General features: G+C 43.9%; 1 protein-coding gene across 27 annotated transcripts in view; it reads left to right on the top strand.

Annotated features, from left to right (window-relative positions):
- The window catches only part of FGGY (FGGY carbohydrate kinase domain containing), a 511,202-nt gene that overhangs the window by 258,076 nt on the left and 237,264 nt on the right, over positions 1-15,862 (top strand). For all 27 annotated transcript variants that reach the window (XR_016237331.1, XR_011390683.2, XR_016237332.1 and 24 more), the window contains one exon: positions 10,262-10,390. Coding sequence is in view for 24 of the 27 variants with exons in the window: in XM_070078425.2 (XP_069934526.2) it covers positions 10,262-10,390 (129 nt within the window). In the remaining 3 variants the exon portion in view is untranslated. The remainder of the gene's footprint in view (positions 1-10,261; positions 10,391-15,862) is intronic.

The following is a 15,862-nucleotide window of genomic DNA, read 5'->3' as shown; positions in this document are numbered from 1 at the left end:
AGCTCTCTGCCATGGCCTGAGAAAGCAGTAGAAAATGGCCCAAATTCTTGAGCCCCTGCACCCACGTGGGAGACCCGGAGGAAGCTTCTGGCTCCTGGCTTCAGCTCCAGCCATTACGGCCATCTGGGGAGTGAACCAGCACATGGAAGACCTCTCTCTCTCTCCTTCTCTCTGCCTCAGCCTCTCTGTAACTCTGCCTTTCAAATGAATAAATAAATCTTTTAAAAAAATAAATTAAGATTACTGAGAACTTCCCTGGGGTGGGGAACATTCAGCCTACAGGTCGTGTAAGGCACATGAAATCATTTGTTCTGGCCCTGCCAAGGCAACCACAGACCAGACTTGAAATCCAATAAATCTATAGAAGGCTAATTCTTAAGTTGATAATATTGAATACTCTGCGAATATTATACATATCCCAGTAGCCCTTGGTATAAAATGGTTCCTTACCCTTCTGCTAGACCTAGCTGGATGTAGGAGATGAAAAGAAATGAGTGCAGAGATAAATAAAATAGTCTTTGAACTATTCTCTGCCTAGTTAGTGATGAAGACAAATACAGAGGGAAAATTAAATCACAATGTAAGGATCAATCAAAATTGGATATAAGTATAAGATACATTTATTTATTAAATACCTACTGTAGATTAGAATACAAAGTCAGAGTTATAAGAATATATTATACTTAGTCCTAACAACAATAAACATAAAATACAATAACTGTAAGATACAGTTCAGAAGAAGGTATTGGATAGGAATAGTGTCTCCTAAAATGTTAGTACCATGAAGGCATGGACCTTATCTTCAATGAGTAATGAGTAATGAGTAATGAAGATACCATGAAGTTTCATGTTCAATCAATAATTTAATAATTTAACATAAACTTCAACTCTAAGTCCAAATGAGATTTTTGGGAGGGAAATGAAGGGAAATGGACAAACTGTTGTTTAAGAAGACATCTTTTCGCCAGCGCTGCGGCTCACTAGGCTAATCCTCCGCCTTGCGGTGCCGGCACACTGGGTTCTAGTCCCGGTCAGGGCCCCGGTTTCTGTCCCAGTTGCCCCTCTTCCAGGCCAGCTCTCTGCTGTGGCCAGGGAGTGCAGTGGAGGACGGCCCAAGTGCTTGGGCCCTGCACCCCATGGGAGACCAGGAGAAGCACCTGGCTCCTGCTATCGGATCAGCGCGGTGCGCCGGCCGCAGGACACCGGCAGTGGCGGCCATTGGAGGGTGAACCAACGGCAAAGGAAGATATTTCTCTCTGTCTCTCTCTCTCACTGTCCACTCTGCCTGTCAAAAAAAAATTTAAAAAAAAGAAAAAAAATGACATCTTTTGTCAGATGGCAGAGTATACCAGCTTTGAAATTCTCACTAGCTTCCCAGAGGGAATAGTTCTGGACATATGTGACTGCAGCTCGTAAGCCTGAATTGCTAGAAAGATTTTTAGTCTTGAATCAGCTATGGCTGCAGATCTAGAAAATTCCCTGAGCTGCCCAACCCCCATGATCAGACATCTCTGTAGAGGAATTTAGGTACTGGGCATGGATCAAGCCCCTCATTCGGGCAGCTCTTTTAAGATGAAACATCACCAGTCACATCTCCTGGCAGCCATAAGCACACAGAGAGTAGAATGTTTTGTTGTATTTCATATAGTGAAGATTTGTGCTTTAATGTCTCACTTAACTTCGGGCTTCATTAGACTCAGGCTAGGTCTTAATCCAAGAAACCCACCTGAGTACATGTTATGCCCATGTGATGCACCAAATTTAGACCCAATACCACATACCGTACCATGTATCCTTTGAAGATTTTTCTGGAAGCGTATGTGCTTACATTTTATATCCTTTTTTAAAATAATCACAAGTGTGATCGTATTCTGAATACTATTCAGGAAAAAGGAACCTCAGCCTAGTGCTTGAGAGTTGTAGATCTTGCTTTGGTTCCCCTACCACCAATCTAGATTGAATGCAGGTTCTGTCTGAAAGAACTCCAGGATCCTCTCTGCTGGCAGGGCTTGGCATCACTTAACACCGTCTCAGTCAATCGGCTTGATATGTTGACCTTGGCGAAACTGAGCTGAGACCCATGCTCCAGTACTGCCTGCCACCCACACACAGGTCTCTCCCTGACTTCCATCAGCCTGGAGGGCAGCTGTCCCCCTGGGTTTCATGGCACTGTTTGTAGAACTACAAAGGAACACTGTACCTTCCTGTTAATTTGACACTCCACCCCCATCTCCCTCTTCCTGGAGAGGATAACAGTTCTGTTGACCATTATAATGCATTTTCTGTCTACTGGCAATCCACACAGTCATTAATTTCTGCTGCTGACATCAGGAAAGAGGATTATGTGTGTGTCTGAAGCTGTTCCCAAAGTGCTCATTAGTCATAGATAATTGAAAAACTGGTAGGGGAAGATTTGGTGTAATAGGAGCCCCCGCCTGTGAAGAGGGATTGCAACCACCAGAAAATTGGTAGACTCCAGCTTTCGACCACTCAGACTGAATATGCCCATCCAAATGGGAATTCCGAGGACTTGGACCCAAGAGCCCTCAGGGCAATTGCTGTTTTACCTCCTGGGGTGAGGGTGTGAGAGACAGAGCCCAGACAGATGGGGAACTTAGGTGTAATGCCACTGGGTCTCCTTCCTGCTTCAGACTAGTGAGCAAGGCTTGGCAAAAGTCCACAGTATTCTCTTTGACTCAATTCTGTTTTGATTTCAGCTTAAGCTAGTTTGTTGTAATCACAAAAGAAATACAAGGTCCTGATATAGAAGCAGCACAAATAGTAAAGTGGAATGCACTCCACTACATCTTCATCCCTCCTGAGAGAAGACTGTGTGTATCTCTCTAGCAGAGTTACACACACACACACACACACAGAGAGAGAGAGAGACAGACAGAGACAGAGACAGAGAGTTTCCATCTGCGGATTCACTCCTCAAATGGCCACACAGACCAGGGCTTGGCCAGACTGAAGCCAGGAGCCTGTAACTTCACCCAGCTCTCCCATGTGGGTGGCAGGAGCCCAAGTACTTAGGCCATCTCCTGCTGCTTCCCCCAGGCACGTAAGCAGGGAGCTGGAACAGCCAGGGCTCAAACAGGTGCCCCTATGGGATACCAGTGTCACAGGTGGCATCTTAACTGCTCCACAACACAGTCCACTCTCTAATATTTTTCTGGAAGCATGTGTGCTTTCACTTTTGTCTCTTAAAAAAATCATGACTGTGGTCATATTCTGAATAGTATTTTATATCTTTCCTTTTTCCTTTAGTTTGTCTTATACTTCCTTTCAAATCTTTGCCCTAATTCATTCTCATTCATTTTAATGATTGTAGGATTCTGCTGAATGGATGTGCCCTGATTAATTTACTCTGACCAGATTGAAGGGAGAAAACACCTATGAAAATGTTGTACAAGAACTGTATGTCCAAAGTAGAACAAGTAGAAATTATAGATTGGAGAAAAAAATCACTCACTCACACACACACAATTTTCTCACTCAGAGAAAAGCTGTTTTCAGTATTACCCTAGGAGTATATTTTTACAGTAGCCCATCTACCTTCTTTTTTGTTGTTCTGTGAATGAAGTCATATCTCAAGGACATTTTGCACCTCACAATTTTCAGTTGGCATGAGTGTTTTAAAGATAAAGACTGTATTCCCATTTTAGCCTTTCTTCACCTTCAGGTTTATCTTAAAAAAATGAAATCTGAGGGGTTGGCATTGTGAGTTAAGCCTCTGCCTGCAATGCTGGAATCACATATGGGTACTGGCTGTGTCCTGGCTGCTCAACTTCTGGTCTGACTTCCTGCTAATGTACCTGGGAAAGCAGCAGAAGATGGTCCAAGTGCTTGGAAACCTACTGCCCACATGAGAAACCTCATTGAAGCTCCTGGTTTCAGTCTGACCCAGCCTTGGCCATGGTAGTCAATTGGGAATTGAACCAGAAGATGGAAGATGGCTCTCTCTCTCTCTCTCTTTCAAATAAATACTTTTTTAAATTTTTTACAGGCAGAGTGGACAGTGAGAGAGAGACAGAGAGAAAGGTCTTCCTTTTGCCGTTGGTTCACCCTCCAATGGCTGCCGTGGCTGGCGCGCTGAGGCCGGTGCACCGTGCTGATCCAATGGCAGGAGCCAGGTGCTTCTCCTGGTCTCCCATGGGGTGCAGGGCCCAAAGACTTGGGCCATCCTCCACTGCACTCCCTGGCCACAGCAGAGAGCTGGCCTGGAAGAGGGGCAACCGGGACAGAATCTGGAGCCCCGACTGGGACTAGAACCCCGTGTGCCGGCGCTGCAAGGCGGAGGATTAGCCTATTGAGCCGGGGCGCCGGCCACAAATAAATACATTTTTTTAAAAAATGAAATCTGAGCAGCAGGAATTTGGCACAGCAGTTAAGATGTCTCTTGGGATACCTACATCCAGTATCTGAATGCCAGGGTTGGAGTTCCAGCTCCTTTCTGCTCTTGATTCCAGATTCCTATTAATGCACAACCTGGGAGGCACAGGTTATGGCTCAAGTACTTGGGTCTCTGCCACCTACATGGGAGGCCTGGATTGAGTCCCTGGCTTCTGACTTTGGCCTGGCTCAACTTGGTGGTTGAGGGCATTTGGGGAGTGAACCAAGGAATGGAGTTGATTTCTCTCTCTCTCTCTCTCTCTCTCTCTCTCTCTCTCTCTTTCTCTCTATCCTCCTCTCTTCCCTCTAATCTCTCTGCCTTTCAAATAAATTAAATCAATAAAAAATTTTACAACAGCGGAGAGAGAGAGAGTGAGAGAGAGAGAGAGATCTGAGTGCCCAATGTGCCCTTGTGGCCATGGCCTTGCTGCCTTCCAGGCCTGCAGTTAACTCTCTGCTGCCCCTCTCTCCTCCATTCCGCCTCAGCTCTCTGCTCCCTTCTGGTGCTCTTTTTGCTAACGTACTTCACATGCTGTCCCTTGAAGCTCCCAACAGTGAACCTACCTCTTGCTAGAATGGCACCACTTCCCAGGAGCCCTCCAGCACTGGAACCAGCAGCCCCCCACCTGTCTTTCTAGAAAGGACTCGAGTCATCTTCACTCAGCCACTCTCCTGAGCCCGGCTGAGCAGTCCCTCCTCAGTTCTCTGGGAACACCATGTGCACTCCCCTCTCTAGCATTGCATCCAGCACACAAGACAAGGGTCCTGGTTTTCCATTGTCTTTGTCTCAAAATGCCAGCGGGAGCTTTGTGAGGTCAGAGGTGCCTCTTTCACTTGCACTCCTGCACCTGGCTTGTGGCACAAGGTGGATGGGGGTCTACAGGGCCCTCATTACTACTGTTGTTACTGAAATGTTTGGGAAAATGTCTGAATGCATGCTGAATGCAGCCTAGAAGAGACTGCCAGTGCTGAGGCAGTGTTGATTACCTCTGGGAAAAGCGCTGCTGTGATTAATTTAATTTTATGGTGAAGGAAAAGTGCAACAAGGATCGTTTGGGGAGAAGTTAAGAGCCACCGCGATTGCCTCTGGCAGCTCCAGTCCCCTCTGCGCATCTCCAGCTGACAGCGCGACTTGCAAGGGGGGATTTCTCAGGGATTCTCACTTATTTCTGTCATCCTCTCTTCTGCCAGCCTGTTTCCTTTTGGACTCTAGCTAAACGATGTTCTTTCCTGCTTGGGGTCCATGTAGACTGTTCTTGGCCACTGTGGTTCCATTTGAATGGGGCATGTTCTTCTTGGTGTGGATTTATTTTCATTCCTAGAACCACCAGGCTGAAGGCTGACTCACTGTCCTCAGTTGCATTTTCTAGAAGCAGAGAGTGAGACAGATTTGGGGGTCTAAGATGTTTAATCAGGATGGTCATCTGTAAAGGAGGAGGGAGTAAGATCGGGCAGCGGATGATGGAATCCTGCAACATCCTGGTCAACCCACCAGAATGTTCTGGAGCCAGTGGTGCCCATCAGAGCTCCCCGCAACCCCTCCACATCAAGTCCTTGGGAAAGTCTTTCGTGAGCAAGGCAGCTCTCTGCAGCTGAGACAGGCCCTGAAGGAACTGACAGCAGGGCACTCAGTTGGGTAGCAAGTCTGTCCGTAACCAGGGAACCTGGGCTGGGACATCCCCCTCTCTTCTGCATCCCTGCATCCAAGACACCATGATGTGTTATTTCTTGCTCCTCACAATCTCTTGGATCTGCCTCTGGTTCAACATCCCAGTTACCAATGCTGTATTGAAGGCCCTGCTTTTTGCCTAACCCTACCCTGACCTCTCCAGTAGTGCTACCAGCGAGAACTTTAAGGAAATACCAATCTGATCACTTGCCTCTTCCATTACCACTTCTTCTGAGATTCCCAGTGTTCTTCCTGGTGAAGTTCAAAACCCAGTACAGATTCCAAGGCCCTGCATCTCCAGCGTCCCCTCTTCTCTCATCTCCACACCTGCCAGTTCCCACCAGAGCCTATGTTCCTGTTCACCCAGCCTTTGTGACATTTCTCACAAGGGTCCCTTCTCCTGTATTTCTTGGTCTTTGTTTCCTCTGCTGAGAAATCCCCCTGTGGTCCTTGAGCATGCAATTGGACCCCAGGCCCCCTGCCTCCAGGCCCAGGACCCTCTCTGGGTTTCACACTGGTCTGCAGCCTCACACTTGGAGCACAGGGGACACAGAATCAAGGCGAGCCCATGTAGTAGTTAAGCTTTGTCTTTGAATTACTGTAGGGAAAACAGCAAGAGTGCCTTACCCTTCCTCTATCTGGTAGCTGTCTTATGAAAATTACTTCCTTTAAGTTTGTGGAGATTGGAGAGGAATGTGGAACAGAGTTTCCATTTTGATCTTCCTATGAAAAATTAACCCTTTTAAAAAATCCATTTAGTCATGTATTTGAAAGTCAAAGTGACACAGAGAGAGGAAGAGAGAGAGAGAAATAGAGAGATCGTCCATCTGCTGGTTCATTTCCTATATGGTCCAACAGCCAAGACTTGTCCAAGCTGAAGTCAGCAGCCAGGAACTCTATCCTGGTCTCTCACATGTGTGGCAGGGACCTCAGTGCTAGGGTCATCATCAACTGCTTCATGAACATTAGTAGGGGCTGAATTGGAAGCAAAGCAGCCAAAACTGGAGCCAGTGCTCTGATAAGGGTTGCTGGTCTCACAAGCAGTGACTTAACCTGCTATTCATTCCCTAAAATTAACCCCTTCAAAAAATCTGAACTTAGTCGGCAATATTTCCAAATGATGCTACCTTTAAAATATTTATTTAAAAAGCAGGGTGGCAGAGAGAGAGAGAGAAAGAGAGAAAGAGAGAAAGAGAGAGAGAGAGAGAGAGAGAGAGAGAGGTCTTCCATCCACTGATTTACTCCCCAAATGGCCACAATGGCCGGAGCTGGGCTGATCCAAAGCCAGGAGCCAGAATCTTCTTCTGGGTCTCCCACATGGGTGTAGGGGCCCAAGTACTTGGGCCATCTTCTGCTGCTTTCCTAGGCCATAGCAGAGAACTGGATTGGAAGTAGAGCATCCGGGACTTGAACCGGCGCCCATATGGGATGACAGCACTGCAGGTGACAGCTTCACCCACTGTGGCACAGCACTGGCCCTGATTCTACCTTTTAAACATATATATTGCTTATTCTAAATGTACTTCTCTTTATCCTCTCATTTATCCAAGAAAGCATTAAAAATATATGTGCCCCAGGTTATCATCAATCAGGATACCCACCCACATCCCACATCAGAGTACTTGAGAGTCCTGGCTCCACTTCCAATACACCTTCCTGCTAATGTGCACCCTGGTTTCATCCTGGCCCAGCTCTGTCTGTTGAGGGCATTTGGAGAGTGAACCAGTGGATGAAATATTCTCTCTCTCTCTTTCTCTCTTTCTCTTTCTCTCTCTCTTTGTTCTCATCTCTCATTCTGTGTGTGTCTGTTTGTCTACCTTTCACATAAGTAAAATAATAATTTAAAAATCTTCTCCAAAAGATAATGTAGTGATTAAAGCACAAATTTTGGTACCAATCAGAATAGAATCCACAACTGTCTGACTGGAGAATTTACCTTTTTTAAAGTCCCTGACATGGAAGGACTCAGCAAATGTTAATGTTGTCTATTCTGTGTTGGGCACTAGACATAGTGATGGAATTGAGATATTGTCCAGAGCCAAAGATGCTGCCTTCTTCTAGAGTTCTGCTGCCCTGAGCATTCAACACAAACTGGAGGTTTTCCTACTCCCTAACCCATCGTGTGAGCATCTTAACCTTCCCCTCTAAATCAGTGCTAGCCCAAAGAAATGTAATATGAGCCACATAAGAAACTTCAAATTTTTCAGTACCACAATAAAGTAAAAAAAAAAAAGTAGGTGAAATTCATTTTAATATATCTTATTTAACTTAATATATACAAAATAGGTTTTCAATATGTAACTGACATAAAATCATTGAGATATTTTACATTCATTTTTCCACACTAGATCTTCAACAGCTAGAGTGGAATTTCCACTTTACACATCTCAATTAAAACTCTAGATTTTTGTTGGGAATACATATTTAGGTTTCTTAATGTTAAAATATTCGATTTGTATACTCAAGTTGTTCCAAATACATAGTTAACTAAATTGTCTCAGTTTTAAATTGAAATTAGATAAAGTTAAATATAATGAAAATCTTAAGTCCTCAGTTATTCTAGCCATATTTCAAGTGCTGATACATTTGCACCTTGTGAGCACTCTATTGGACATTGTAGTTCTAGAAGTTATTGTGATGGCTTCAGTTCTCCTTAGTAAACTTTTTTTTCCAAATTTAGTTATAGTTTGAAACTGATCTCTTCCAAATGGATTGAAGTGATGCGGTGTAGATGCTTTGTTTCCATTTGGAAGAGATATACTAAGGCACTTGCCCTTTGCTGTTGTCTCTGCTTCCACCCTCACCTCTTCTTCAGAAGTCCTGGAACACCTCTGCCCAGCCCTGCAACTCCACTGAACAATTTACAGATTGCTAAAAAAAATTCACATTCCTGGAATCTCAGTGTTCAATGGGACATAAGCATACGTCAACCCCTATCTTTCTGCCCCCTCCCTGCAGTGCATTAATACTTATTGTAGAAGGCTCAGCCCTTGTTAAACACCTGGGAACAGATGGATCATTTCAGTCTCTCCTGATATCCGTTGTTCTCTGTGTCCTTATCTGGTCCTTTTAACCAGACTGGGAGCAGGTTAAGAGGACCTTTTCATCCCCATGGTGCCCACGCAAAGCAAGACAATCAGAAAATTCTTAACTGAAGACCTGACTGACTACAAGAATTCAAGGTCACTTGGAATACCAGGTCACTGTGTTGCACAACTTCAGAGAACATCATTCAAATTGTATCCTATGATTGTGCAAGGAGGAGTCTTGTAAGGATTGCAAGCTTTAGACTTTTTTTTTCCTGAGAAAAGAGGGAAAGAGCTGAGAAAACTTTTAAGAAATTCTTTGTTGATGAAAAAATCCTTCCTTCCCTTATCTTCTAATAGAAAGCAACGGCAGAGTAAACTTTCTCAGCACCCTTAGGAGTCTATGTACATCAGAGAATATGAATGGATTGTGTGTGTGTGTGTGTGTGTGTGTGTGTGTGGTATGCTGGTAGAGCTGCTAAGAAACCCATGTGGAACAGTTTAAGTGTCTTAACATAGCCTTCAAGGGAGGCCACAGTATTTATATTCTTTCTGGAATTTTCCATTAATGGAATCTTTCTTTGGTTCATATGATGCCTTGGAGCCCCTTGCTTTGTAAAGAACCTCAGAGCATGAGCTATTGATACTGAGACTAAGTATATACCCTTATGCCATCAAATGCACACAGAGATTTGCTGCATGGTTTCTATCTTTGTGAAGTTGAATAAATTCGTGGGAGGTGGGAAGGATCCAAGGGGTTCTCACAAAAAAAGTGCCTTAAAAATTTATTTATTTATTTTGAAAGTCAGAGTCACAAAGAAGGACACACAGACACACACATGCACACACATAATCTTAAATCTGCTGGTTCACTCCCCAGGTGGCCATAATGGCTGAGCTGAGCCAGGCCAAAGCCAGGAGCCGGGAGCTTCACCCAAGTCTCCTACATCAGCAGCAGGGACTTAAACCTTGGTCCATCTTCCGCTGCTTTTCACAGGCCATCAGCAGGGAGCTGTATTGGAAGTAGAGCAGCCAGGATATGAACCAGCACAGATATGGGATGCTGGTGTTGCAAGTGGCAGCTTTCCCTGCTAAGCTACAACATCGGCCCCTCTGTGTGTACTTGTGTGTTTTTCAATTCAATGATTATATGTTTATTCTCATATCTACACAGGAAACCAAGTGCTGCCTCCTGGAGCTTCTCTGGGAAATGGACTCACACAGGAGGCAGCAAAAGACCTTGGCCTTCCCGCTGGGATTGCAGTGGCAGCCTCTCTCATTGACGCCCACGCAGGAGGACTAGGTAATCTATGCTAACTAACCACAGCTCTGAGTTCAAATAGAACACTCTCCAGATCCTCCTTTGCTGTTTTTGAAGCGAAAGTCAGGGACTGCTTCTTCAAGATGTAGTAATGAACAGCCTTTTGACTGTTAGGCATTGATAGAACTATAGGAACTTTTCAAATATAAAGTGTATTTATCACTTGATTACTTTCTGCATATATAATGATAGAAACAAATGGACATATTTATTCAAATTTCTGGATGCTTCTTTGATTTACCAAAAATTCAAAAAAGCATGCATTAACTTCCAACTATGATGATGATGGTGTACTTACCTATACTATGGTTTTCCGTGGTGGTCAAAAACCTTATAAGGCTAATAGATAATTTTCCTAATATATTTGGCTTGTGACCTGTATCCTATCACTTGGTTTAGTCTTGATTTCATCTGCTGCATAACTCTTACACCTGGTATTCATATATTCACTTATTTATTTATCAATTACCTACTGAGCACTAACCATGTCCAGACATGAAGCTATAGGACAGTGGATTTAAAACCAAACAAAACCAGTATCTCTTCCCCAAGTTATAATGGGAAAACACACAATGAAATCATTACAGTTAAGTGTGATGATTCTGATCTTTTCTTCATCCCTGTTACAGTTTTATTTATTTATTTTTGGTTGTTTTTACTTTCAGTATCTATCATTTCAGCCATCACTATATATTTTTTCCTAGGCTTTCATTCTAATCATGTTTTGTTTTAAACTGTGGTTCACAATTCATGATATAACTTAGTAGTATGACCATTGAATTTTCAGAACAGAATACAGTGGGCTATAATAGGGTAGAAAACATCAAGCTATGTCTTCCATGGCAAGGTAAGCACTATTTTGTGGGACAGTTTCTGTTTTATGTGTATGCATATGTGTATACATAGGCCATGTTGAAAATGTATTTCTTTCCATGGAACACGCTCAACAAGATTTGAAAGACATTCTGGTTCATAATTCATCCTATAGCCCAGAATTATGTCTTCCATATACTTTGGTTATGCTCCCAGAACTGTGCCTTTACAGCCCCATGTCTTGGCACAGGTGTACATGCCCACAGTGACTGTTCCTTGCCTTAGTCCATTTTATGTTGATATAACAGAATACCTAAGACTGAGCAGTTTATAAAGAGCGGAGATTGATTTCTTGTGGTTCTGGATGCTGGCAGTGTCCGGGCTGAGGCACCGGAATATGGAAAGGGTTCTCTTGCAGCTTCATGTCATGGTAGAACACAGAACGACAAGACAAACCTGAGTGAGATAGAGAAGGAATGGGTTGAACCCATCTTTTTGTTAGGAACCCAGTCTTGTGATAACTAACACACTCTCCTGGTAACAGCATTAATATCTTAACTAGGGCAGACCCTCACAATCCAGTCACCTCTCTAAGGTCCCACTCTTCAATACTTTGGCAATGAGGTTGAATTTCCAATGTATGACTTCTAGCAATACATTCAAACAATAGCAGTCCTCTAGTGCTCCAGCTTGCCAACTTCTTCAAACTTAAAGACCCGTAGCAGAGACTTTCTCTCCTGCATAGACTCCCAGGGAATACCCAGACTTATTTAAAAATTCTCTAACTTGTGCTTCTTTCATCACTTTTATCTATTTGAAGAAAAATCACAATGTGCTATAATTCCTGATATATCCGCTTGCCTTTTCCATTAGATGAGGAACCCCTGGAGGTAGGGAAATTATATTTTTCATCTTGTTTCCCCTGTGCTGAGCCCTGTATCTCATCTTACAGGTCCCTGACAAGTTTATTAAATTATAATAAAGTTATACAAAGGCAAGAGTAAGATGTCATGGCCGTAACCTGTAGAGTGAAAGTTAACCTGTTAACTTGTACAGCAGATTATTAAACCGTATCTTGTTCTTCTACATGGGCTGTGGACTTGCAAAAACAGGATAGTGCTCATTGATCTGTGAAATGTTTGTCCTGTTTGTCTCAGTGCCTGAGAAGTAGCAAGCAACCCATACCACATGTGGGTTGGTTGAACGGTGTAGTTTTGATTACAGGCAATCCTCCAGGGATTTTGCAGGGTGTGTAGTGTGTGCTTCTGATTGGAATGTCTTCACTTGAGTTTTAAGTACAAGCTTGGGGATAGCTTGAGTTCTAGACAGTCAGAGTAGAGTGTCCATGTCCCCTAGCAATTCTGACATTGCACAATGTGTGTCAAGCCAGAGTAGCTCCCCCCCCCCGCCACGTTTGCCTCTTATCCCTGGGATGACAGTCTCAGTAATCCACCCCCAGGCTGGTGACAAGCCTCACAACTGGGGCCACCTCCTGCTGAAAAGAGGGCTGCTTGTTGGGGAACCGCGGGCACTGTGACTTCCTTGTCCATTTCCTGCACCGCCCTAAGGGACAGGCAACAACATACCTTCTCACTTCTGCTCAGCACTCACTGTGCCCCACAGTGAGTGACTGGCAAACGAATTGGTTTTTCCCCTAAAAAGATGCTCAGTGACAGAAGTTGTATCCGTACAGATTTGGCTTAGCTCTTTATTCCCTGTAAAATACAAATGCTCGATAGCTAGAGGGTTCTCCCTGTATTTCCCACAAGTGAGTTTTTTAGGTGGAAAGTTAGAATTAGGACCTTGGATTCTTTAATGGCAGAATGTAAGTGCCAATAGTGATTCCAGGGCATAGGAAGGGGACTCTGTGATTATGAGACAGGAAAATATACTTACATTTTTGACCAATGGTTGTTCTTAAACTTCCTCCTCTTGCTTTCACCTATGGCCAGTTCAGCAGTCCAGCAAGGAGAAGAGTCATGGAGGCAAATGTTTCCTTTCATTTTCCACCCTGCTTCTGCCCCTTTTCAATGTGGAGAACAGAGGCTTGAACATTCTAGAAAGATCATCCACTGGTCCCCCCACCTACTTGTTGAAGATATAATAAGAGTTTGTAGTTCCTGTAAACCTGTCAACTCTTGGTCTAGACTGGAGGTGGGGAATGTCCAGTCCACAGGCTGAATAAGGCCTGTGAAATCGTTTGGTCTGGTCCTGTCAAGGCAACCATGGGTGGGAACTTGAAATTCAGTAAATGTACAAGGGTTTTTTTTTTTTTAGATTTATTTATGTATTTGAAAGAGTTACAGAGGAAAGGTGGGGACAGGAAGAGAGAGAAAATCTATCTTCCATCCGCTGGTTTATTTCCAAAATGGCCATAATGGCCAGGACTGGGTCACGTCAAAGCCCAGAGCCAGAACTCCATCTGGGTGCCCTGAGTCTCCTGTGTGTGTGTGTGTGTGTATGGACCCAACCACTTGGGCCATTTAAGTTGAAAATTTGGTATGGCTGGCAAATGATTTTATAAATATCCAAATATCCAAAAATTATATTATCTAAAAATGTCAGCAAGGAACAAAACAAAGTCCCACTCTGGAGAGAAAATTCTTGTTCTTCTCCCCTGGCCTGCATGTGTGTAGCTTACTGCAGACATGCAGGCCAAGGGAGAAGACAGCTAATTCCCTGAGACATACTGTGATACAGTGATGAGAGCACTCAGTGCAGAATCCAAAGGTCCAGACTTAAATTCCCCTGGTGCATAGTAGCACTTGGTACATAGTAGGCTCACACTAACCAGGCATCTCTCTTTGGTGTTTACTCCAGAAGCACAATGCTTGTGGACATTGTGGACACAGAGAAGGAGCCTTCCCAATGGGAGCTCTGGGGGGTAGCACCCAGAAAGACACTAGGAAGTGTCCGTCAGAACTTCTTCCATGAACCTGCCCTCACTTCCCCCTCCACTCTCTGTACCTGAGTACAGGATTCCCTGCTGTAAGATTCTGTAGAGGTGGAGTTCAGAAGACTAATGAATGGGCCAGGTAAATAGTGTGCTATGAGATTACTGAGTTTCAGGTAAGAACCCAGCTTTGGAGTCAGAACCAGATGTCACTCAGGCCTCTCCCCAACAGCCCACTAGCTGTGTTCACACCAAGTGTTCATCTGGCGCCACCTACCTGGGACCCCAGCTTCTGACCAGCAGGAACCTTCAGCACCCTGCTTTGGGGAGATGGCTCTGGACTCTGATTCCCAAAGAAAGCTTGGAATGTGAGGCTGGAGATCAAAGAGACAAGTATAACTCAGCTTATGCTTTCTCTAACTCTGGAAAAAGAGGAGGATGGACTTTGTGGGAATAAAACTCAAAGATAAAAGAACATTTTGTTCTTAAGGTGCTGGTTAGTAAGTTCCCCAGCAGACGGCCAGAAGATAGGAGTCGCTTTGTTTGCACTTTGTGGGAGGATTCTGGCCGGGGCTCCTGCTGCTGATATTTTTCTAGCTTATAAAAATAGCACTAACTTTGTTCCAGGTCTGTTCTTGGCTCCAGCACCCCAACTGTCCTGAAAGGCAATAACAACCTGATTTCTGACTCAGGCCCTTCTCCTCTAGGTTGCTCTGATCTGCCAGAGAAACTCCTGATAAGCCATCGAATCTGGAATCCAGTGCCCTCTTGGTCTGGGAAACCTTCTCTGCCCCCCCAAACTGAGTTAAACCCCTTTTTCTCTTTGTTCCCACTGTGTCTCATAATAGCAGGTTTTGTGGGTATGATTGTCTCATCTACTAATTTGTACTCATTTAGCACCTTGTCATCTCATCCTCCCAGCCCAGCCACCTGCACGGTGCTTTACACATGGAAGACCCTTAGCAAACACAGACACAAACACAAATGCATACTTAGTGAATAAAGTGAGTAATGACTATTACAGTTAAGAGATAGAGTAATCTCTCATTACAGAGGCTGCGGTCCCCCTCCAGTACACCTGACTCACTTCTCCAGGAGTAAGCCTTTGGTTCCAGCACTCCCTGAACTACTCCTAAATGTCTGGAAGTCTTTGTCCTTTGTGTTCCCAATCACTCCAGCAGGTTTTGGCCAAGAGCAAACTTTGTGCCTAGGTTTAGCATGATTCTTTGATTACCAGCACTGAATTCTTTGCCAGATGTTGAGTTGGCTTAAATTGCTCATTTGGGCCAGATGTTGAATTGGCTGAAATTGCTCATCTGAGTTGTAGAGTCAAACCAAAATGAAGATTTTGAATTTCTTTTCTTTTCTTTTTTTAATGACAGAAGAATTTGTTTAGCTTGTCTTGCAAAAAGACTTCCTAGTTCATGCCTTCCTAGAGCAAAACATAATTTGCTGCAGTGAGCAATAAAACATGCCCATCTTGTGTCTTACCATTATCAGTGCTCTAGCAACAAGAGTAGGTAGGCAGTAATTGTAGATAACTTGATTTGGGGGAAGTATTTTTATGAGTTATTTGTATTAAGTAACATATTTAATCAAGAAAAATAATCAGTAGCAATAATCCCTTGCATTTATAAATTTTAGATTTAGAAGGCACATCTGTGATCACCATAGATTTTACTCCTCATAGCAACATTGTAGGGATATGTATAACTCATTTTGCACAGGGAATAACCGAATCTCAGAAT

This window comes from Oryctolagus cuniculus, chromosome 7, assembly GCF_051225735.1.
Source record: "Oryctolagus cuniculus isolate XC-2025 breed Fujian yellow rabbit chromosome 7, ASM5122573v1, whole genome shotgun sequence".
NCBI lineage: Eukaryota > Metazoa > Chordata > Mammalia > Lagomorpha > Leporidae > Oryctolagus > Oryctolagus cuniculus.
Note: the sequence above shows the minus strand (reverse complement) of the source record. Positions and strands in the feature narration are given on the sequence as shown.